Source organism: Phyllobates terribilis, unplaced genomic scaffold, assembly GCF_046119375.1.
Source record: "Phyllobates terribilis strain yellow unplaced genomic scaffold, ASM4611937v1 Scaffold_1__5_contigs__length_1240528914, whole genome shotgun sequence".
Classification (NCBI taxonomy): domain Eukaryota; kingdom Metazoa; phylum Chordata; class Amphibia; order Anura; family Dendrobatidae; genus Phyllobates; species Phyllobates terribilis.
Window position 1 is genome coordinate 740418166 of NW_027362761.1, and position 23290 is coordinate 740441455.

The 23290-nt window shown below is 41.2% G+C and overlaps 1 protein-coding gene across 2 annotated transcripts in view; it reads left to right on the forward strand.

The window, feature by feature from the left end:
* The window catches only part of DOT1L (DOT1 like histone lysine methyltransferase), a 116245-nt gene that overhangs the window by 50440 nt on the left and 42515 nt on the right, over window positions 1-23290 (forward strand). For both annotated transcript variants that reach the window (XM_073686397.1, XM_073686398.1), the window contains exons 3-9: window positions 1490-1564; window positions 9003-9066; window positions 13038-13266; window positions 14850-14944; window positions 17216-17278; window positions 18746-18801; window positions 22801-22880. In XM_073686397.1, coding sequence (XP_073542498.1) covers window positions 1490-1564; window positions 9003-9066; window positions 13038-13266; window positions 14850-14944; window positions 17216-17278; window positions 18746-18801; window positions 22801-22880 — 662 coding nt within the window. The remainder of the gene's footprint in view (window positions 1-1489; window positions 1565-9002; window positions 9067-13037; window positions 13267-14849; window positions 14945-17215; window positions 17279-18745; window positions 18802-22800; window positions 22881-23290) is intronic.

Consider the following 23290-nt stretch of genomic DNA (forward strand, 5'->3'; position numbering starts at 1 on the left):
AAGATGTTATAGGTTAGGTCTACATGGCAATAGTGACTTTGGCTGTGACAGTCATAGCATGACTGCAGTTCACTCAGTGCCGTTGCTACATTGCAGTGCTATACAAGTGAATGACATCTAAATGAGTATATTTTTCGCACCTTGATGGCCAATCACTCAGTTGGATATTGTCACAGTAGTGTAGGTATCACAATGCGGTACCAAGGGAATGTCGGTCCCACAGTGCCTGTCATGGCCAAAGTCGCCGTGTAGCCCAAGCCTTAAGCTGGTCTTACATTGTAGAAAATTTTTTATGATGATGTCACTTACTGGACTGCCGCTGTCATTTCAGTAAAATCACAATTGTATCTTCTGCAGATGTAGTAGTTCTCTGAATGCTGAGCTCTGTATAACCACACTCCACTGATTGGCAGATGTCTGTCTGAACTTTACATGTGCAGAAGACTGCCAGTCAGTGGTGAGGTGAGTATTCGGAGCTCCTGAATATGGAGGACTACATGGCAGTAAGTTTACTATTCTTCTAGTGATAATACCACAGATTTATCAGCAGGAGATTATCAAAACCACAGCAAGCAGCCCAGTAAGTGACATATCGGTGGAATCAGAGTCTCTGTCTCTACATTATGCTGCTCTCAGATTAGGTGTAAAAACCTGGTAACATATTCCCTTTAAAGCCATTTCCGGCATAGTCATTGAAGGCTACAGTCACTTTAGACGTGGACATTTTCCATATTTAGTGGTTACCTGCACTAAGTTTCTGTCTGCAATCTTCATTCCTTCATTATTATTTTTTTAAATCACCTGATATACAATTTTCAGCCTGAAACAAGTTTCTGATTTTTCTCTTGTGGGAGTATCTCTTCCAGTAATATAGGCTGGATGTGAGGTCTTTGTGTATCTAGGGTACTGAGGTTTTCAATAGCCAATATATCATCACTGCTTCTACCCTGAAATTTCCTCTTGGTGCTTTCCTCCTTGTCTACAAGCTTTTAAACCTCCATGAGGCACTTTTCCATCAGTTCATATTGTAGAGCTTTGTGTACAAGCCCTTCCCCATCCCAATTAATGTCTCAGGATTTGTACCATTTTTCAGCATGCTAAATAAAAAAACTTAGTAACACTTCAGCAGCAAAACGGTAGAAAACTTTTAATGAAAACGAGTTAGAAAACTGCGTTGTTTTACATTAATGTCCAAAATAAAAGGATAAAAATCTTTAAAAGGCTGCGCTGATGGAGAAAGAAACATTTCTGCAAAAATGGACGATGGAGGTTCAGTGCCGGACAGGTGTCTTTATCAAGTCAAAAAAACCACAGCCGATCATGTGTTGGTCACTTCCATAGAGTACTGGAATTTCCTGTGTTTCCAAATTAATGGAAGGTTGCAGAACTGCTAATTTTCCATATTCATGGTGTTTTTTTTCCCTAGGCTCTGCTTACAAATTAAAATGTTCCTATAATTCACCTTGTTCTTTTTGTATTCCTCTGCTAGGTGGGTATGTGAGGAGATCCCCGATCTGAAGTTGGCAATGGAGAACTATGTTCTTATTGACTATGACACAAAAAGGTCAGCTTTTCTACTATATATACATATATATGTTCTGTGATTTAAAGCAGAACTGTTTTAATTTTTGACTAATAATAATAATGTAGATCAAGCAATTTGAATAAACTTTAAAATATACCTTATAAATAAAAAACTTCTAGAAGATGTCCTCTATGCGGTTTCTGAACCAGACAATTTGCTCATTGTCAGGGTAAATCCGCATTCAGTTCAACAGATACTGAATGACTTATCTATCTAATACCACTAACAGGGTATTCTGGCATTGACAGACCTGCCTATCCTTGCATTAACTGGTGGCCCGTTCATTTTAATGCCTGGCATAACACTACCCTTCCTGTGCAGCATTGACTTTCCCGGGCAAGGTATCTCTTTTGCCACAGATTTTTGAAGCCAGATTCATGGCAACCAGCTAAATTACAAGGATGTGAAGCCCTTCGGGGGCAATTTTATGTTAAATTTTAACTAAAGCGAACCTGGCACCTCCAGATAAGCTATTATAGGGGTAATCTGCAGGTAATTGGCATTTAATTCATGCCTGGTTGGCTTACTGGAATACTGGCTACAGGGAGAAAATGAAGTGATCTTTCCATGTAGTTGTTTGCTTCCAGGCATTGAGGCGGTGCAATGGGCTGTGAAAGTCACTGGCTACTATACAGTGGGTGCACTGTGATCACACCCCACACACTGCCAGTGCTCTGCATTGTGTCTGTGCAGTGCTGTCTGCCATTCAGTGTGCCAGGGAGCTGCACCACCACAATGAGTGGAAACAAGCGGCCACAGGCAAAATGTACCTTCTTTATCTCCCTGTAGCTGCTGCTCCAATAAGGCAGCCAGGTATGGTTTTAAATGCAATTTACCTGCAGATTAACCCAATACGTGCAGGTAATTAATGTTTTTGGAGGTGTTAGTTTTTGGATTTTTATCACGTGCATTTATGTTTTGATTGAGTGAGTTATCTGACAATCAGTGAGTTTGTTCTGGCTTGAGAGTTTAAATCTCTTATCTTCCTTCTTATTACAGCTAAATTATGACCAAAACGTTAATCTGAACATTCATGGGGTCATAAATCAGCAGAGAGGAGCTCTGAAGAAGGGCGTTACAAACTTTCATCAGAACGAGTTCATTGACAAATTTCTCAGTTAACTGCTTTTGCAACAACAAAAGACTGTGCTTCACAGAGGCTACAGAAAGTAAAGCATGCAACATTTGGATTGAAACCCAATTGTAAGACTAAAAGGGGTTGTGCCATGAACAAAAGTACATTTTAGTCAACAGATCTGGGAATAAAAATAAACTCCACACTTTGATGTGTTTTAAAAAAAAAATGTTCCTGTCCCGAGATAATCTTAGAAATGTGTCCCTGTCTAATGGCCGTGTCCTACCCTGCCAAGGAGATGTGGTATGATCAGACCGTGTCCCTGCACGGTCAGACACAGCCATCTATAAGATTATTTCAGCACAGGGACATTTTATCTAAACACATCCAATTGTGGAGTTTATTTTTATTCCAAGATCTATTGATTAAAATATGCTTTTGTTTGTGGCACAACCCCTTTAATTTTATCTGAAAATACATGAATTTAAGCATTACATAATCAAAATCAAATGATTAGCCCTTCATAAAAATGTTAGTCCTAATTTGAGTTGTATGTAGACCTTCATGACAAAGTACCAGAAATGTTAGGCAATATCCCTGGAGTTTTACAATAGTTCAGGGGCTATTTGCTTTTAGTCCCTTATCCCCTTTATCAATATAAATCATGAGAAATACTGAATATTAGTTTCTCAAAAACGAATACAGAAATGTGCTTTGTAAAAAAACAAAAATTTGCATAGCAACATTTCATGTTAGTTATAAAAAAATTTTTTTATGGAGGCCCTTACCAAATTTTTCATGTTGAACTGGACACACAATGTGGGTGTCATCAAACCGTTTTCACTGGGGCTGTGTAAGTCTTCTTTGTCTCATGCTAACCAATAATAAGCAGGTAGCAACACACCGGAGAAGGAAGAACACACCCCACAATAACTTAGAGCAGGTTTCTCAGTGTGTGAGACAGCCATGATCCTCAGTATGACAGTCATCTATGCTTTGTAATCATGCAGAAGGTTGGACCAGGAGACCAGGTAGCTCAGTGGTTAGCACTGAAGCTTTACAGTACTGGGTTCCTGGGTTCAAATCCCACCAAGGACAACATCTGCAAGGAGTTTGTATGTTCTCCCTGTGTTTGTGTGGGTTTCCTCCCTGTACCGTGGTCTGCTCCCACACTCCAAAGACATAGATAGGGAATTTAGATTGTGAGCTCCAATGGCGACTGTGATGACCATGTCTGTAAAGCGCTGTGAAATATGATGGCACTATATAAGTAAACATAACAAAGTAGTAACCCTTCTATCTGCACTCCTAGCACAGTCATCTCTGCTGTACTGCCCCTCCCCCACATTTACCTGTCCAGAGATGTATCAGTAATTACACACATTTACTCTACAGTGATATCTTGCTCACTTTCTGACTTCGAACCAGTCAAGGAAGATTAAGTGACCATGCTCCTTGCATCTTCTCGCCCTACTACCTGCACCAGTGACCCTATTCCCTCACATCTCCTTCAGTCCCTTTCTCCAGCTGTCACCACTCGCCTAACTAAAATTTTCAACCTCTCCCTCTCATCTGGTATCTTTCCCTCTTCTTTTAAACACGCCAGCATACATCCATTACTTAAAAAAACATCCCTTGACCAGAACTGCAGACCTGTTTCCAATCTTCTATTTATCTATAAACTCCTGGAACGCCTGGTCCCTTTCCGTCTAATCCGCTGTCTCTCAGACAACGCTCTTCTTAACCCTCTACAATCTGGTTTCCGCTCTTTACATTCTACTGAAACTGCCCTCACTAAAGTCTCTAATGATCTACTAACAGCTAAATCTAATGGTCACTACTCCCTGCTGATTCTCCTGGATCTCTCTGCAGCATTCGATACTGTGGATCATCAGCTCCTCCTCATGATGCTCTGCTCTATTGGGCTCAAGGACACTGTTCTCTCTTGGTTCTCCTCCTATCTCTCTGACTGCTCCTTCTCTGTGTCTTTTGCCGGCTCCTCCTCCTCTCTCCTTCACCTTACTGTCGGGGTTCTTCAAGGATCAGTCCTAGGCCCCCTTCTTTTCTCCTTATACACCGCTCCTATTGGACAAACAATCAGCAGATTTGGTTTTCAGTACCATCTCTATGTTGATGACACCCAATTATACACCTCTGCTCCGGACATCACCCCTGCATTACTACAAGACCAGTGATTGTCTTTCTGCTGTGTCTAACATTGTCCTCCCTCTGCCTAAAACAATCTGTCAAAAACTGAACTACTCGTATTTCCTCCCTCCGCTAACCTACCTGTGGCCGATATTGCCATTTCCGTTTGTGGCTCAACAATCACTCCCCAGCAATAAGCCCGCTGTCTTGGGGTCATTTTTGATTCAGATCTTTCCTTCACTCCTCACATCAAATCACTCGCTCGTTCATGTCATCTACACCTCAAAAACATCTCAAGAATCAGGAAATTTCTCCCCTTTGTCTCGGCAAAAACTCTTACTGTAGCTCTTATTCATTCTCGTCTCGACTATTACAACTCTCTACTAATCGGTCTCCCTCTTACTAAACTCTCCCCTCTCCAATCCGTCCTTAACGCAGCAGCAAGGATCATATTCCTCGCCAACCGCTACACCGATGCCTCTTCCCTGTGCCAGTCATTGCATTGGTTACCCATCCAATATAGAGTTCAATTTAAACTTATTACGCTTACCCACAAAGCACTCCATGCTTCAGTACCCCCCTACATCTCCTCCCTTGTCTCAGTCTACCACCCTACATGTACCCTCCGTTCTGCCAATGACTTAAAACTAAAATCCTCCATAATCTGAACTTCCCACTCCCTTCTCCAAGATTTCTTGCGTGCTGCGCCAATTCTTTGGAATGCACTACCCAGGACAGTTTGATTAATTCCCAATACCCACAGTTTCAAGTGGACTCTAAAAACCCATTTCTTTAGACTGGCGTATCGCCTCCACACACTATCTGTCCGTCCCAGTTTTCCCTCATATTAAAATCTTCTTCAATCTCAGGTTCCTACCATCCATGTACTTAATAGCCTCGGTCAGGACTGTACACATACTGGCTGGCGACCAGTCGATGTATTATTATTTATCCTATTTAGTATATCAAGGCTGCATTATACAATATATGTTCATTCTACCTTTTGTGTCTCCCCCATTTCCTCATAGACTGTAAGCTTGCGAGCAGGGCCCTCACTCCTTACGATATGAAATATCCTTATTCTGTATTGTCTGTATAAGTCCCCCCTAAAATTGTAAAGTGCTGTGCAATATGTTGGCGCAATATAATAATAATAATTTTTATTTTTATCATAGCAGGCTCATTACATCTCACACAAAAGTAGTCCAGAAGGTGGTTACTCCTGTCATGTTTGCTCAGCAGTGACATTGGGCTTTCATTATAACTGTGATTGACACTATCAGGAGAGCTAATAGAAGGGTTTGGAATGTGACAAAGTTAAACTCATGTAGGAGGTTAGACCAGGAGATCAGAGCTCTATCATTACATCTCCCACTGAGAACCTTGCTCTAAGCCAGGGGTCTAAACCATGCATCCCAGGGGCCGCATGTGACCCCTGAGGCTCTGTTGTGCAGCCCTTGGTCCCCTGAGACAATCACGTCCAGTGATTGTAACTGAATGTGTGTCCACAGGCGCACATTAAATTGAAATGTATTGCGGCCCAGAGATCGACTCTCTGCACTGCCTTAACAATTCCAGCCACTGGCCAGGCAGAGGCCAGCAGCTGATGACTGTGTCCCGGCAAGGCCGAACATGACGTCATTGCTAAGCGAGGGAGCGAGATCAGGTGAGAAGAATTGTTTTTATGTGTATGTGAAGTGCAGCAGAATGGGAAACATTGTTAAAAGAAGGGGACAATTTCTAGAAGATAGGACATTACTATAAGATGGGATCAGGATGGGGACATTACTACTGGACGAAGGACATAATTACAGGCTTGAAGATGTTTTTATAGGAGAAGGGACCTTATTACAGGGGGACAAGCTTGGGGACATTATTACAAGATAAGGTACCATTGTTACAGGTTGAGCGACATTATAGGAGAAGCGACATTATTACAAACTTGGGGATATTACACTGTGGGAGCCAGAATTACAATAAGGGCTAATTGTAAAACTATATGACTTTATGGGGCGGATTGGGGGGGGGGGGTCAGAAAAAAAAGAAGATATATAGATATATATATATAAATATAGATATATATATATATAGGAATAATATTTGGCCAGTAAAAATGTTTTATGTAAAAATTGAAGTAAAAGAGAAGTCCTGCACAATAACCCATATGATAAACACCATTAATAAGAATAAAAAACATGCGCGCCCCCCCCCTCCTCCACCCTCCTTCCCAAAAAAAAGATCAAAAAGTCATATTTAAAAAATATATATATATATCACTGAAACTGTAATCTTCTCCCGCAAAAAACACGGCCCTTTATGTTCCAATTTTGTTCATGTGCGGCCCCCTTAAGCTATGGTGGGGGGGTGTTTTTTCCTTTGAGTGTAAATGCCTGCTTATTATTGGAAAAAGTATATGCCCCCAATGAGAACGGTCTGATAACATTTACTTGCACTTAACTTTTTTTTTTTTTTTTTTTTTAACTCCTTAGGAAAAAAACTAAAATATAAAGTGATGTGCATGTTAAGCTTTTTTTGCAGAAATTTCTGCACCATTTCTGCATCTCATGCCAGGAAAAACGCATAAAATGCGTGCGTTCTTGTCAGGTTGTTTACATGCGCTTTTGTTGCGGATTTTTTCCCCACTGATTAGTATGGGTGAAATCTGCAGCAAAATGTTGAAAGAATTGACATGCTGCAGAGTTACATCTGCAAGGAAAAAAATAAGCAACGTGTGCATGAGACCTAAAAGGAATCTGTCACTACATTTGACTTATCTAAACTATTAATATGGGCATACAGGTTATAGACTGCTGAGCAGAGTGATCCCTGTATGCTTCATATCAGATGCCTTGTTGATAAATAATCTTTTATCACTTTATATAAATGACCTCTTCCAGGCTCCGGGGAGGATGTTGTTTGGGAGATAACTCTGCCTCCAGAGATGATTATATATGAAGGGGACGTTACCAGTGTGAGACATGTAATGACTGACAGTCTGCTCTCCTGATCTCACTACAGAGCGGTGTGCGATTATACCTGACACATCTGCAGGTTCCTCTCCGCTTCCATCTCACAGGCCGACAAAGCTGTAATGTTACAATACCGCATAGCTCAGAGAAGCAAAAAATGTGTTTAAGAAGACAAAGGTCATTTCTCCTGTTCTGTGTTAGTTTTATGTCTCACTCTGGTAACTTCACCTTCTATATAATAAGCTCTGAAGGGCAGAGTTATCTTCCAGGCTATGGGGAGGACGCTTCCTGTAAGAGCGCATTTATATAAAGTGATTAAAGATAATTTCTCAACAACAAGGCATCTGATATGAGGCATACAGGCATCTATCATTCTTCTCAGCAGTCTATAACCTGTATGCCCATATTAATAGTTTAGATACGTCACATGTGGTGAGAGATTCCCTTTAAGGACTCTCATTCACTTTGCTAGGACAGATAAAACACGACAAACGCAATGTATGCACAGACCCCGACATCGTGTGTCCAGTTCACCATGAACAATTTTGTGAAAGGTCTTATTTAAAGGGGTATTTCAAACTTTGGAAGTTATCGCCTGTGAAATGCCCTGTTGGAATGGAGCAGCAGCCGAGCATGGGAGCCACCATTCTGTTAGTTGTCTTTGGCATTCTAACAATGACACCTGTTTTGGATAGTATTCTCGTGTTTCTTACCACATTCAGGTATGTTCTCGCCGTGTTTGTGTTGATTTTCCTCCGGGTTCTCCGATTTCCTCACACACTCAAAAGACATACTGATAGGGAAACTAGATTGAGATCCCCAATGGGAACAGTGCTGATAATGTATGTAAAGCGCTGTGGAACTAATGGTGCTATATAAGTGAGTATACTAAAAAAATAATACTTAAGTTATCTGTCAGACGCAATGATCAATCTGACCGGAAAGAAACAAGCCGAGCACCCCCAGTTTGTGTACTGCATTGTCAATCATTGCTGGAGGGTAAGAGGTTATACAGCCATGTTCATCCTTTTACCAGACCCTAGCCATTAGTGTTTTTTTTTTCCTGTGAAGTACAGAATACCCTTTACTTTTCTTTGAGCTGTTTTATGACAACCATGCAATAAAAGGTGATATCAGGGAGGCAATTGCTGCCATCACATTGTTTCATTTTGCTACTTTACATATCCTTACTGCTGGAGTATAACCAGTCTTTTCCTTGCTTCAGTTTTGAGAGCATGCAGCGACTGTGTGAGAAGTATAACCGAGCCATAGACAGCATCCATCAGCTGGTAAGATTGCACACTGTGTCCATATTACATTCATTGTCTGTTCCCATGGGGCTTCCTGTGCCTCCGCCAGGATTTGGTTTCTGTGAAGTTAATAGCATCTGCTCCTATTATGTCTTGTGAAGTCGTTGCATGTATATTAACTTTGTTTTGTGCTATTATATGTGCAGTGTAATAACATGTCAAATCCCTCTCTGGTCAATTGCTGCTGTGTTATTTTGTACTGGTTGTCAGGCACTGGGGAACATCTATGGAAAGTGTCTGTTTTGAAGTGCAGCCATGCAGCAGATTCATGGTGACCTGTTTTGAAAATGCCATACTCCATGTTTCTTTAGAGGACCTATCTGCTTAGGAGTCTACAGTTTTGGGTCTTATTTTATTACCACTACTCCCCTGAGTATTGTTGGTTGTTTTTTTTTCCTTTTAAATTTGCTATGTGGTTACAACGACCTGGGCATCTTTATTTATTGCAAATTTTTATGGCTTTTAGCAGGGTGGACATGTTTTTAGGTTGCTTTGCATTATGGACTTGTGTATCTCGCCCTCTTGGTAAAACCATAAAAATAGCTCTAAATGGGGTTCATACTGCAAATTATAAAACAAACAAGTCAGGAGCAGTGGAAATAAGATCAAACCAAAAACTGGCCACCTTTACCTGGTGACAGGACCTTTTTAAGTCTAGATCTGCATTGCGATTTGGACTGTATGACATTAATATCTTAGCTTTCAATTGTGGGAATACCACTCTTATCGCGTAGTCATAGAATGAGGCATAAGTTAATGTTCACTGTGTGAGCCCCAGCCTTTCTAAGAATTGGGCTATGCTGAGCCCCATGTGGATGGAGCAGAGGTGCACAAGCAGAGTACAGCGCCCAGGCATTTCCAAAGATATTGAGTGACACAAGTCGAACATGTAGTCTGTTGCGCCATTCACGTGCCCCATTATGGCGATTTTAGCTAACGGACCCCCATTTACTGTTTAGGTTGTATGATCAGGTTGCCAGAATACACCATTCATTTTTGAAGAATCTATTTCAATGCCAAGTTTGCTGCAGATCTCTTCTCTAAGTTGTTATTCTGCCAGGTATCAGAAGGAACTACAGTAGGTGTTGGTGGCAGCACATCCACCTACTTAGCGAGCGTGACAGAACCTGTGGCCATAGTTTGTGTTCTGAGTGAAGCTTCGGGGCATGCAAGTACTGCTGTACTTCAAATTAATAAATATATATATATATATATATATATGTGTGTGTCTTCTCACTTAAAGATTTTTCTGTATTTTCATGACTATGAAAATTGTACATTCACACTGAAGGCATCAAAACTATGAATTAACACATGTGGAATTATACACTTAACAAAAAAGTGTGAAGCAACTGAAAATATGTCTTATATTCTAGGTTCTTCAAAGTAGCCACCTTTGGCTTTGATGACTGCTTTGCACACTCTTGGCATTCTCTTGATGAGCTTCAAGAGGTTCTAGCAGCAGACACATCTCTACAACAACTGTTAAGAGGAGACTTTGTTCAGCAGGCCTTCATGGTAAAATAGCTGATAGGAAACCACTGCTAAGGACAGGCAACAAGCAGAAGAGACTTGTTTGGGCTAAAGAACACAAGGAATGGACATTAGACCAGTGGAAATCTGTGCTTTGGTCTGATGAGTCCAAATTTGAGATCTTTGGTTCCAACCACCGTGTCTTTGTGCGACGCAGAAAAGGTGAACGGATGGACTCTACATGCCTGGTTCCCACCGTGAAGCATGGTGGAGGAGGTGTGATGGTGTGGGGGTGCTTTGCTGGTGACACTGTTGGGGATTTATTCAAAATTGAAGGTATACTGAACCAGCATGCCTACCACAGCATCTTGCAGCGGCATGCTATTCCATCCGGTTTGCGTTTAGTTGGACCATCATTTATTTTTCAACAGAACAATGACCCCAAACACACCTCCAGGCTGTGTAAGGGCTATTTGACCAAGAAGGAGAGTGATGGGGTGCTACGCCAGATGACCTGGCCTCCACAGTCACCAGACCTGAACCCAATCGAGATGGTTTGAGGTGAGCTGGACCGCAGAGTGAAGGCAAAAGGGCCCACAAGTGCTAAGCTTCTCTGGGAACTCCTTCAAGATTGTTGGAAGACCATTTCCGGTAACTACCTCTTGAAGCTCATCAAGAGAATGCCAAGAGTGTGCAAAGCAGTCATCAAAGCAAAAGGTGGCTACTTTGAAGAACCTAGAATATAAGACATATTTTCAGTTTTTTCACACTTTTTTGTGAAGTATATAATTCCACATGTGTTAATTCATAGTTTTGATGCCTTCAGTGTGAATGTACAATTTTCATAGTCATGAAAATACAGAAAAATCTTTAAATGAGAAGGTGTGTCCACTGCCAGAGCCCTGCAAAATGACCTCCAGCAGGCCACAAATGTGCATGTGTCTGCACAAACTGTTAGAAACAGACTCCATGAGGGTCGTATTAGGGCCCGACGTCCACAGATGGGGGTTGTGTTCACAGCTCAACACCGTGCAAGACGCTTCGCATTTGCCACAGAACACCAGGATTGGCAAAGTCGCCACTGGCGCCCTGTGCTCTTCACAGATGAAAGCAGGTTCACACTGAGCACATGTGACAGACGTGACAGAGTCTGGAGACACCGTGGAGAGCGATCTGCTGCCTGCAACATCCTTCAGCATGACCAGTTTGGCAGTGGGTCAGTAATGGTGTGGGGTGGCATTTCTTTGCAGGGCCGCACAGCCCTCCATGTGCTCGCCAGAGGTAGCCTGACTGCCATTAGGTACCGAGATGAGATCCTCAGACCCTTGTGAGACAATATGCTGGTGCGGTTGGCCCTGGGTTCCTCCTAATGCCGGACAATGCCAGACCTCATGTGGCTGTAGTGTGTCAGCAGTTCCTGCAAGATGAAGGCATTGAAGCTATGGACGGGCCCGCCCGTTCCCCAGACCTGAATCCAATTGAGCACATCTGGGACATCATGTCTCGCTCCATCCACCAACGTCACGCTGCACCACAGACTGTCCAGGAGTTGGCGGATGCTTTAGTCCAGGTCTGGGAGGAGATCCCACAGGAGACCATCTGCAACCTCATCAGGAGCATGCCCAGGCATTGTAGGGAGGTCATACAGGCACGTGGAGGCCACACACAATACTGAGCCTCATTTTGACTTGTTTTAAGGACATTACATCAAAGTTGGATCAGCCTGTAGTGTGTTTTTCCACTTTAATTTTGGGGGTGACTCCAAATCCAGGCCTCCATTGGTTAATAAATTTGATTTTCATTGATGATTTTTGTGTGATTTTGTTGTCAGCACATTCAACTTTGTACAGAACAAAGTATTCAATGAGAATATTTCATTCATTCAGATCTAGGATGTGTTATTTGAGTGTTCCCTTTATTTTTTGAGCTATGTATGTATGTGTGTGTATATGTATATATATATATATGTGTATATATATGTATGTATGTATATATATATATATATATATATATATAATATGTATATATGTGTGTATGTATGTATGTATATATATATATATTATTATTTTTTTTTCAATAAGTTTGACGTGTCACATGACCAATTGAAAAAAAAATAAAGTTGGATCCAAAATGGCCGACTTCAAAATGGCCGCCATGGTCCCCACCCATCTATGAAAGTTTTCCCCCTCCCATATACTAATGTGCCACAAGCAGGAAGTTGATATCACAAACCATTCCCATTTTATTTAGGTGTATCCATATAAATGGCCCACCCTATGTATATATATATATATTATATTATATTTTTTCCCCATATGTTGCTGGGGACTAGTGAACCATTCTTTATAACTTTAAGGTCTTGTAAGAACCTAGCGCCTTTCTCCATCTTGTTTTCTGTATGTTACTGTGGCAGGGTTTTATTTCTATAAAGCAGAAAGCTAATGGTAATGTACTCTTTATTTCTATTTCTCTGAAAGTGGAAAGGTACCACTCAGCCTATGAAGTTGAACACTCGCCCGTCCACAGGTCTCCTTCGCCACCTATTACAGCAAGTCTACAACCACTCCGTAACTGATCCAGAGAAGCTGAATAACTATGAGCCTTTCTCCCCGGAAGTGTATGGTGAAACATCGTTTGACCTGGTGGCCCAAATGATTGATGAAATCAAAATGACTGAGGATGACCTGTTTGTGGACCTTGGCAGTGGTGAGTAACTGTTAAATATATGATGCCCTTTAAGACTACCTGGATAACTCTGAGCTTGTTTCCACCAATCTAACTTTCTCCCCTCCCACCAACCTCTTTGTTGGTGTGGTAGTGACACACCGGAGGGAAACTGATGCAGAAACTGATCCCAATGCTTGCTTTAGAATTATTTACATGACCATGCACATATATTGTTGCACTGGAGCCAAATTAAAAACTGCTGCATGTTGTCTTTTTTGATCTGGCCACATGTGTTTGCTGTAGTGACTGGTGAAAAAGCTGATGGCAACTGTTGCATGTCTGTATTAAATTTACATCCTAGTGATCACTTCAAGCTCAAGAAAACCAATTTTTCTACAACTGATCAATGGGAACCCAGTTTTTTTTTTTTTTGTTAAAAGGGTTTTTATGCTCTATTCCTGCACTCATACATTATAAAGATGAGATGATCAGTGCACGTTAATGATCTTTTATAACTCTCTTGTAATTCCGTGTGACAGGAGCTGCTCCTCACTGCAAGGAACAGCCAGTTGCCTGACAATAGCTGGAGGCGTGGCCGGTGGCAGGCTGTTCGTATCTGCCCTTCCAATGATATGTCTCTATTTAGTCCAACAGGGGGCGGGCTCCTTCTAGTAGCAGTCAACAAGAAGATGAAAATATATGCTGTGATCCAGTGCTGTACAACCCATGACAGTGCATAATGTATATTGCAGAAAGTGACTCTGTGCACCCTTTGTGTGGCCAAGTGTCTCTGTGCACTTTTTCGCCCACTACTTGTAAATTCCCTCTCACAGGTAATTAATACCACGTGCACATGTTGATTGTTTAGTGAGCTTTTTACCTCAGTATGTGTAAGCCAAAACCAGGAGTGGGTGATAAATACAGAAGTGGTGACGTGTTTCTATTATACTTTTCCGCTTACTGTTTCTCTCCTGGTTTTGGCTTACAAATACTGATGTAAAAAACTCACCAAATGTGTGCACGTGGCCTAATAGTTTTCTCTGCAGACACTGCTTGCTCCAGGCATGGTAGCGCTGTCAGTCACCAATGTGATGCTGAGCCTCTTGGCCACACCAAGGGTGCACTTAGCTTGAAGGGGAAGTTTTTCCACATATGCTATGTGCCTAGTTTTTATACTGTCAGTTTGGGCTGACACTCATTCAGTAGTCAAAGATGTGTTATTTCAGGTCACTATTACGAAATCTTCTTTTTTTTTTTTGGCTGCTCTTGTCATGATCCAGCCTGAGCTCGAGCAGGTTGTAGTGGCAGCGCCGTGCACATACATTTTATGTAATCATGTTAATTTGCCTCTAGAGATTCATTTGGATGGAGTGTTAGGCTCACGCAATCTCTGATCACACTGAACCTGTTAGTAGTTCATCATGTTAGACAAGTTATTCATGAAAATGGCCAGTGAAAGCTGCAGATAGTTCTCCTTATCTTGTCTGTCTTAATCTGTCATTCTTCTATTATATATAAAGATGAATGTGTACATGGCATAAGTGTTAATATGCAAGTATTCAGACTAAAAAAAGCATACTAGTACTGTTGTAACCTGGGCTTTGTATATCTTCACCTTTCAGGTGTCGGGCAGGTTGTTTTACAAGTGGCTGCAGCTACGGGCTGTAAACACCATTATGGGGTGGAGAAGGCTGACATCCCCGCCAAGTATGCTGAGGTAAGTGTTCTCTCAGCTGGTGCAAAGTGCTATATGACCATGATCTCCACCGGACACCCAATTATGGCATATCGCAGCTACAAATGCACATTGGCTTCTGTCAGGCTTTTGTGATGTGATTTGCAGGCTACTGATGGGTTACCATGGCAGATAAGGACCTGTGGAAAGCTCTCATGTCTCTATCTTTGGTACTCCTGCGCAGTCAAACTACAGGCTGAGCTTCATAGGAGACTGTGATGTGGTATTGCAGTATATAGATGAAGCTATCAAACATTTACAGGTTCAAGTGCCCTAAGGGAACTAAAACATTAAAGTAAAAAGTTTGGGTTTTTCAAAATATATATAAAAATTCCAATCTCCACCTGTTTCTCATATTAAAAATAAAGTAATCTAAACCTAATTGGTGTTGTCACATCTATAAAAGTCTACTTTTTAAAATATGAAATTAACCCATACGTCAATGTCATAAAGAAAAAAATGCCAGAATTGCAGTTTTTCTGTCACCACACCTCCCTAAAAAAAAATGCAATAAAAATCAAAATATCATATGTATCCTATAATGGTATGCATAAAATATGATGCATAGAACAATCCCTTACCCAGCGGTCAACAGAAAAAAAGTCTCAAAGAAAAGTTTGACGTGGCCTCGCTGCATACAATTGAATGGAGAGAGGCGGTGCTAAATGGCCGGGGATATGTATAACGTATACATAGAATCCGGTCCTGGGTCTCATACCGGCGAATCCCCGCAGCATACATTGTCTGCGCTTGGGAGGATTCATAAGTCTGCAGTGCATAAGTCTGCATTTTTGACTGGACAACCCCTTTAAGCAAGAGGCACCACTAACCAAACAAAACCATGAAGACCAAGGAGAGCTTCTAACAAGTCAGGGACAAAGTTGTTGAGAAGAAAAAGTCAAAGTTGGGTTATAAAAAATCCCAATGTCTTTTGATCTTCCCCCGGAGAACCATCAAATGGAAAGAACATGGTACCACAACAATCCTGCCAAGAGAGGGCCACCCACCAAAACTCTCAGCCCGGGTAAGGAGGGCATTAATTAGAGAGGCAGCACAGAGACCAAAGGTAACTCTGAAGGAGATGCAGCGTTCCCAAGCAGAGACTGGAGTATCTGTCCATAGGACCACAATAAGATAAACACTCCACAGAGGTGGCCTTTATGGAAGAGTGGGCAGAAAAAAGACTTAACAAAATGAAAGGCTCATTTGGAGTTTGCCAAATGTCATGTGGGAGGCTCCCTAAATGTATGGAGGATGGTGCTGTGGTCAGATGAGACCAAAACTGAACTTTTTGGCCACTAAGCTAAACGCCACGTCTGTTCCCAAAGCAACACAGCTCATCACCCCAAGAACACCATCACCACAGTGAAATATAGTAGGGGCAGCATCGTGCTGTGGGGTTTGTGTTTTGGTAGCAGGGACAGGGAAAATGGTCCAAGCTGAGGGAGGGGGAGATGGATGGTGTGAAATACAGGGATATTCTTGAGCAGAACCTGTTTCAGTCTGTCAATGATTTGGACTGGGACGGAGGTTCACCTTACAACAAGACAAAGCATACTGCTAAAGCAACATTCGAGTGGTTTAAGGGGAAACGTGTAAATGTTTTGGAGTGGCCTAGTCAAAGCCAAGACCTTAATCCAATTGAGAATCTGTGATCAGACTTGAAGATTGCTGTTCACCAGTGGAAACCATCTAACTTGAAGAAGCTGGAGCAGTTTTGCATTGAGGAATTGGCAAAAATCCCAGTGACAAGATGTGGAAATCTCATAGAGACTTATCCAAAGTGACTTGCAGCTGTAATTGACGCAAAAGGAGGCTCTACAAAGTACTGACTTTAGGGGGTGAATAGTTACGCACACTCAAGTTTACAGTTATTTTGTCTTATTTGTTGTTTTCTTCACAATAAAAAGAAAACAAAATGTTTACAGTTGTAGGCATGTTCTTTACTGATGCAAACCCTAAAAGAAAACAAAAAACAAACGTGAAATTCCAGTTTGTGTGGTAGCAAAACATAAAAAATGCCAGGGGGTCAATACTTTCGCAAGCCACTGTATGTTGATAGAAAAATGGTTATGCCTCTTGAAAGAAGGCAAGAAAAAAACCAAAAGATAAAGAATGTAAAATTGCCAGGGAGTGAAGGAGTGAAAACCACATTATATAAAGTCTGACATTGTTATACTTATTTAGGATTGTAAGGCACATTGTTTTTGCAATTTCCCTATTTTTTATTTTTTTTTCATTCTAACTCTGTAGACAATGGATAAAGAGTTCCGAAAATGGATGAAGTGGTATGGGAAAAAGCATGCAGAGTACACAGTAAGTTGTAAGCTTGGGAAGAGCAATGTCCTCCTTGTATTTTAATAATAGTTTACACTTGAATAATCTTGATTCCACTGTAATGATCATTCTGCAGCTATGAACATGCTGTAAACTGTAATGAGAAGCACCTCGTTATACATTGTGACGAGGCATAAAAATTTACTTGCCCACCTTTAGATGGCTCTGGGCTGAAAACTACACACATTCCTAACTAAAAACTTCTGCCTCACATTTTTCATGAGATTTCATAATTTTAGTCAGTGTTAGTTTAAACGGAGCTAATTAATTGATATATGGTTGTATAAATGTAAGGCAGCAGGTGGGCTACTTGGTAAATCTATCACAAAATACCCCAATGCCATCAAAGGAGCCTTCCAGCATTAAAATATTGATAGGCCATGGTTAGATCATCAGATCAGTGGTGGTCTGACTGACTTTCGGCTCCTGCATTGCTCATTTGTATAAAGAGGCTACGTCAGTGGGCCAATGCTGCCATTGCTAAGTAGCCAAAATGCAAGAAGGCGCAATATAAACATTGAAAGGGCCATGGCATGTCCGAACACTCCATCCTCTTCGAGCAGCTGATTGTTGCGTAGCCGTGGAAAATAACTTTTGGTCATGTTTCCACATAGCCAGCATTTTTTTATGGGCAGAAAATCTACCGATTTCAACAGGTCAAGCAAAGTTGATGTGTTTTTCATGAAAACTCATATCCATTGTGCAAATTAAAGTGAATTTGTCAGGAAGTTTTTGTTATTTACTCTGAGAGCACTATGATGTAGGAGAAGAGACCCTGATTACAGTGATGTGGTTTATGGGGTGTGTTGCTGTTTTATCAGCAGATTATCACTAGAGGACAACTTCCCTTGTGCCTCCTAGTCCAGCTACCCCTGCCCCCTTCCCAATACTGGTTAGCCGCTCTGTCACAGTACTGTGTGCACAGTAAGTTGTGGCGTGGGCAGGTTATACACATCTCAATATGTGCTCTGCTAGTTCTGCTGCATCATAAAGGAAGTGATGTCACTGGAGTCAGGATCTCTGCCCCTACCTCATGCTACTGTCTTTTACGTAGCCAAATCTGCTGACATATTCTCTTTTTAAAGACGCAGAAGAACTACATTTTTGTGCTTTTTTTTTTTTTTTTTCTCCATAACTGCTTCGATGCACTGTTATGCGATTGCGTTTTTATGTTCAAACTCTTAGCCTCCTGCACTAAAAAAATAAAATAAAAAAGATGTCCAATCTGCTCCCAAAATGCATCAGAAAAGGAAAAAATGTCAATAATCATAACAGATTGCGATTGTGTGATTTAGTGCTGACAACTGCAACCAAAACAAGCCGAACAAATGCGGCATACATGAGCAGAATCTGTGTCTAGGACCTCAGATGATTTCCCAGGAAATAAAAATTAAAGTTCAGATTATTTTACCTGATGTAATTTGTATTTCTTTTCTTTCTGTTTAGCTGGAACGTGGAGACTTCCTCTCGGAGGAATGGAGGGAAAGAATTGCCAACACGAGGTGTTTTATCTGCTATATATATTAGCCTGAGTGACTTGCTCCCACTATTATAAACCAATGTGGTTAATGCAGTCTTCAACATTTAAAATTGTGTCACCAAGTAGTAAAAGTTGTGGTATTCTGGAAATCACAGGATGGATAGACATGTTACTGATATGCAAATGATGGAAAAATAGAAGCAACATTTTCCAAAAATCTATTTATTCAGTATCAAGAACTAGCGCCATTTGCAGAAATGCTTGTGCTTACACTACATAGCTGCTATGTATAAGGTTACGAATAGTTATCTGAGGAATGTTCTGTCATGCTGAATACACTTGGGCAAATCATCAAGATTAGCTGCTGGCAGCTCCTTTTGCACAATGACGTCTTAGATGTGCTCGATGGGAGACATGTACTGAGGTTCTGCAGGTCAGAGTCGTAAGTTTAGGCTACTGTGGCTGCTCACTGTTGAACGAGCAATATGCGGATTGGTGTTTTTGTGTTGCAAAATAGTTCTTAAGACACTTTGGAAAAATGGCTGTACCACTGGTTCCACCTCCAAATGAAACGCTGAGTTGTTAGTGTACCTGGAATGAAGATTAGAGGGACCTAGCTACTAGACATTGCCACCCCACACTATATTCCTGATCTTAGGACAGGTGTTACATTACTTGTGAAGAACTTTTTTTTTTATTTTTTTATTTATATAAAGCGTTGCCCGTGGGAGACTGTAATAGACTTGAAAAATGGCGCCTAATGGAGTTCCCTTGGCAATTTCCGGCCAGTGTGATCTCAGATGTGCTCGATGAAAGACATGTCTGTAGACACTGCAGATCCTAGTAACACGTTTAGACCACACAGGCTATTTAAAGTACCACAAGCAAAATGTGGCCTGGCTTTGTCATGTTGAGAACTGCTCCTGGGACACTCGTGAAGACCTTTTCATGGCGATACCCACGCGGTCTCCAGACCAATCTCAGACTGTTACTGCATCCAAGAGAAAAGCAGGACTTATCGTTGAAGAGGACAGACCTCCATTGCTGATGTGATTCCTCAGACAACCATTAATAACCTCATTGATATCAGCCAAGGCTGTAAGTGCATTGATTTCTTTGGCTGATGGTCTTATTTTGATACTGAATAAATCTAGATGTTTTGAAAACTGTTTCCATTTTTTCATCATTTGACCATCAGAAACTTGTCTATCCATCCCGTGATATCCAGAATTACACAATATTTCCTTCTTGGTGTTGCAGTTTCAATTGTTGAGAGTATAATTTGAAGTACTTCTGAGTTTTTTTTCTTGGTTGTCATTGTCCCACCACTACAGCCTTGTTTAAACATCATACCACCTTATGATGCTGTTAATATTTGGAGAAATTATCAGTCTTAAAGAGGTTGTCCACTACTAAGACAACACCCCTTCTTGATCAAAATATTTGTCCCCGATTAAATAAAAAAGCCTATACAATCCTCCTGTGCCGGCGCCATTCTAGCGGTGTCGGCACTCACGGTCTTGAGGCTCCCATGCGGTGGAATGACACGTGAGGCCGGCACCCAATCATCGCTGGCGTCACTGTCTCAGTTTTCGGACGAAATTGAACTTGAAGAGGTAGTCAGAGATCAGCTGCAGTCCTGACTACTGCTGATTGGGCGCCTGGCTCAAGTGTCACAACAACCGCACTAAATCCTCGGGACAGCAAGTGCTGACACCGCTGGAACAGCGCTGGCACACGGGGAGAGTATAGATTTTTCATTTTATCTGGGCCAAACATTTTGATCAAGAAGGGGTTGTCCTAGTAGTGGACAACTCCTTTAAATATTGGTGATGGTAATGGTCCCTCATATAAGGTCGATAAAAGGAATCTGTCAAGATAATGTTATTGTACAGGTGCCTGACCGTCGTACTGTAAGTGCGGCTACTACCGCTTTTGGTCATACATGTGTTCCAGAGCGGTTAGTCGCCGCTGACAGCGCTGCGAGCCGCAGCTGTAAACACTCCTCTTTGACAGCTTGCTTTTGAAGTATTTTTAAAGTGCCGGGGTGTGCTTACAGTTGCTGCACACAGTGCTTTAAATGGTGACTAACCGCATCTGCTTGCCTATATGGCTGAAAGCTAGCGGCCCCCAGATGAAATAAAGATAAGTTTCTCCTGGAAGCCGCACCTTAAATACAGTGGCCTTTCACCTCCATAATGCTATTAACCTACTGATCAACAATATACATGTGCAGGATAATGGCATTATCCGTCTTTCCAGGTTCCCTCTATTAGGGATTTGTTTGGAAACTGATCCCACTGTTCAATTGTATCAAACTTTTCCATGATCATTCAGCTTCATGTCCTGTCCAAATTTGAGTACATTTGCTTGAAAACAGGTGTTAATATATATATATTTTTTTGTTTAAATCTATATTTTGAACGGCACTTGTTAAACACTTATGTGCAAGAAACCGCGCATTTCCACCACTTCCTTGGTCTGGGTGAAATCCACAACAGTTGGCGCTTACTTCTAAGATAATCTTCTGTATTTCTAGAATCCACTGCAGATTTTAACGCTGTAAGCGAATAGGGTTTGGAAAACCCCCCATTTACTTACGTTTGATTGTTGTATTCCACATCCAATGTGTAGTGGGAGAACCTGGTCTAAAAAGGTTGTGTAGAATAAAGCGGTCCCAAGAAAACACTTCTATTTTCTGTACGCAGGTGCCTGCATACAGGATATCCCAAGGAGACTTATTTACTGCAGGTGTCTGGAAGAACTTTATCCACTTGTCATTTTACATACTTATAAGTAGAGGCTTGTCTTTATGATTCATGTATGCATATATTGAATACATGAATTTTTTGCCATTTAAAGCATAACTAATGGAGAAGTATTTCACTTTTTTTTTTATATACATTTCGTTTCACTATACAACATTTTTGATTTTTTTAAAGGACTTGTTTCTTTCTCAAAACTTTAACTTAAATACATTGTAAAAAGTCACGTTCTCACCAGATTCTGGTGCACTTATTTATTTTGTGCTGCATCGTTCATGTGAAATCTCTGCTTGCACTGGGCATTTAATTTTTTTCTCGGCATGTGCTTTCACCTCTCCCTCACAAGCGGTGGCTGTCACCGCTTGCCGGCGTCTGAGACTGCTAGATCAGCTGCTGAGCTGAGAATGGCAGCATCTGAAACGAAGGGGAGAAAGTGTACACTTCCAGAGAGCTCTCAAGAAATGCCCAGTTGATCTGCAAGCAGAGATATCACATACTGCTCTCCAAAACGAACAAATGTGAATTTCTCTGCAATGTCGTGTCGAGTGGATTATCCACTCCAAAATGATCTTTTAGAATGTGTTTAGAAATATAAATACATACAACTTGGCAATATACACTTGTATTTATAAAGTCATCACTTGGATATAGACGCTGCTCCTGGCAGTGAAACTTTGTTCTTGTGCTTGACAGCAAGTTCTGGAAGTCATGGGTAACGTCTGTTATGTGGGCCAGCCTCCCACTGTTAGGACCCATGCATAGATTGGGAAGGGGGTTGTCTGATCTATTGCAATTAGCCAGTCAGCAAGCTTTATCTCTTAAGATAGATGCATAGACAATGAAGGCGTCTGGCTGCATATGTATTTACAGGGTTAATACCTGCTAAAGATGGTTTTGGAATGAATCCTTTAAAGTTCCTTTTCAATTTTGAGTTCCAGGATATTCACTTATGAAAAAACCTTTTTCCAGCAAGTGTACCCTAATTTGTGTTCATCTAGCCAAGGACCATTAGGCCATGCACATTTTCCCAATGATTTCTGTTTCTGTGACTGAGTGCTGCAGGACTTTGTTTTTTTCGTGGTGGTATACTGCTATGAAATGAATTTGTAGTTTCCTAATAATTCAGGCTGTTTGCTTCATATAATAAGCATGAGAATAACTTTTGTGCTTCTGGCTTGAAGACTTATCTTGCCGAACAGAGTGGCAAAAAGAAGTTTTGTTAAAGTTCTGGGATTAACATTGCTATTATCTTGCAGTGTTATTTTTGTGAATAATTTTGCCTTTGGTCCTGAGGTCGATCACCAGCTTAAGGAGAGATTTGCCAACATGAAGGAAGGTAATGTATTGACCACTCTTATTTATCGTTGGGAGTTATGTCTCTTAGTCTCTGGGCTTTAATCAACTGTTAGTGTGGGTAGGGATGCTATTAAAGCCCACGTACACATTAGACTTAGAGGGGTATTCCCATCTCCAAAATCCTATCCCAATATGTAGTAGGTGTAATAATAGTAGAAATGTAGTATAGTTTTTCTGATTTGCTATGTCTTATGTGCAGACATTGCAGGACCTTGGCTAGATGGTGTTATAGCAAAATATTAGTTTATTTCCCTGCCTGTTTTATTACATGAGCGAGTATTTCTGCTCAGTCTCCAGTCCCCCAAGTTAATCATAATTCAAGTCAGGGATGTAGGGGCTCCTGCTGCGTTCATATGTCACTGACTTGATTTATGATGAGCTCAGAGGACT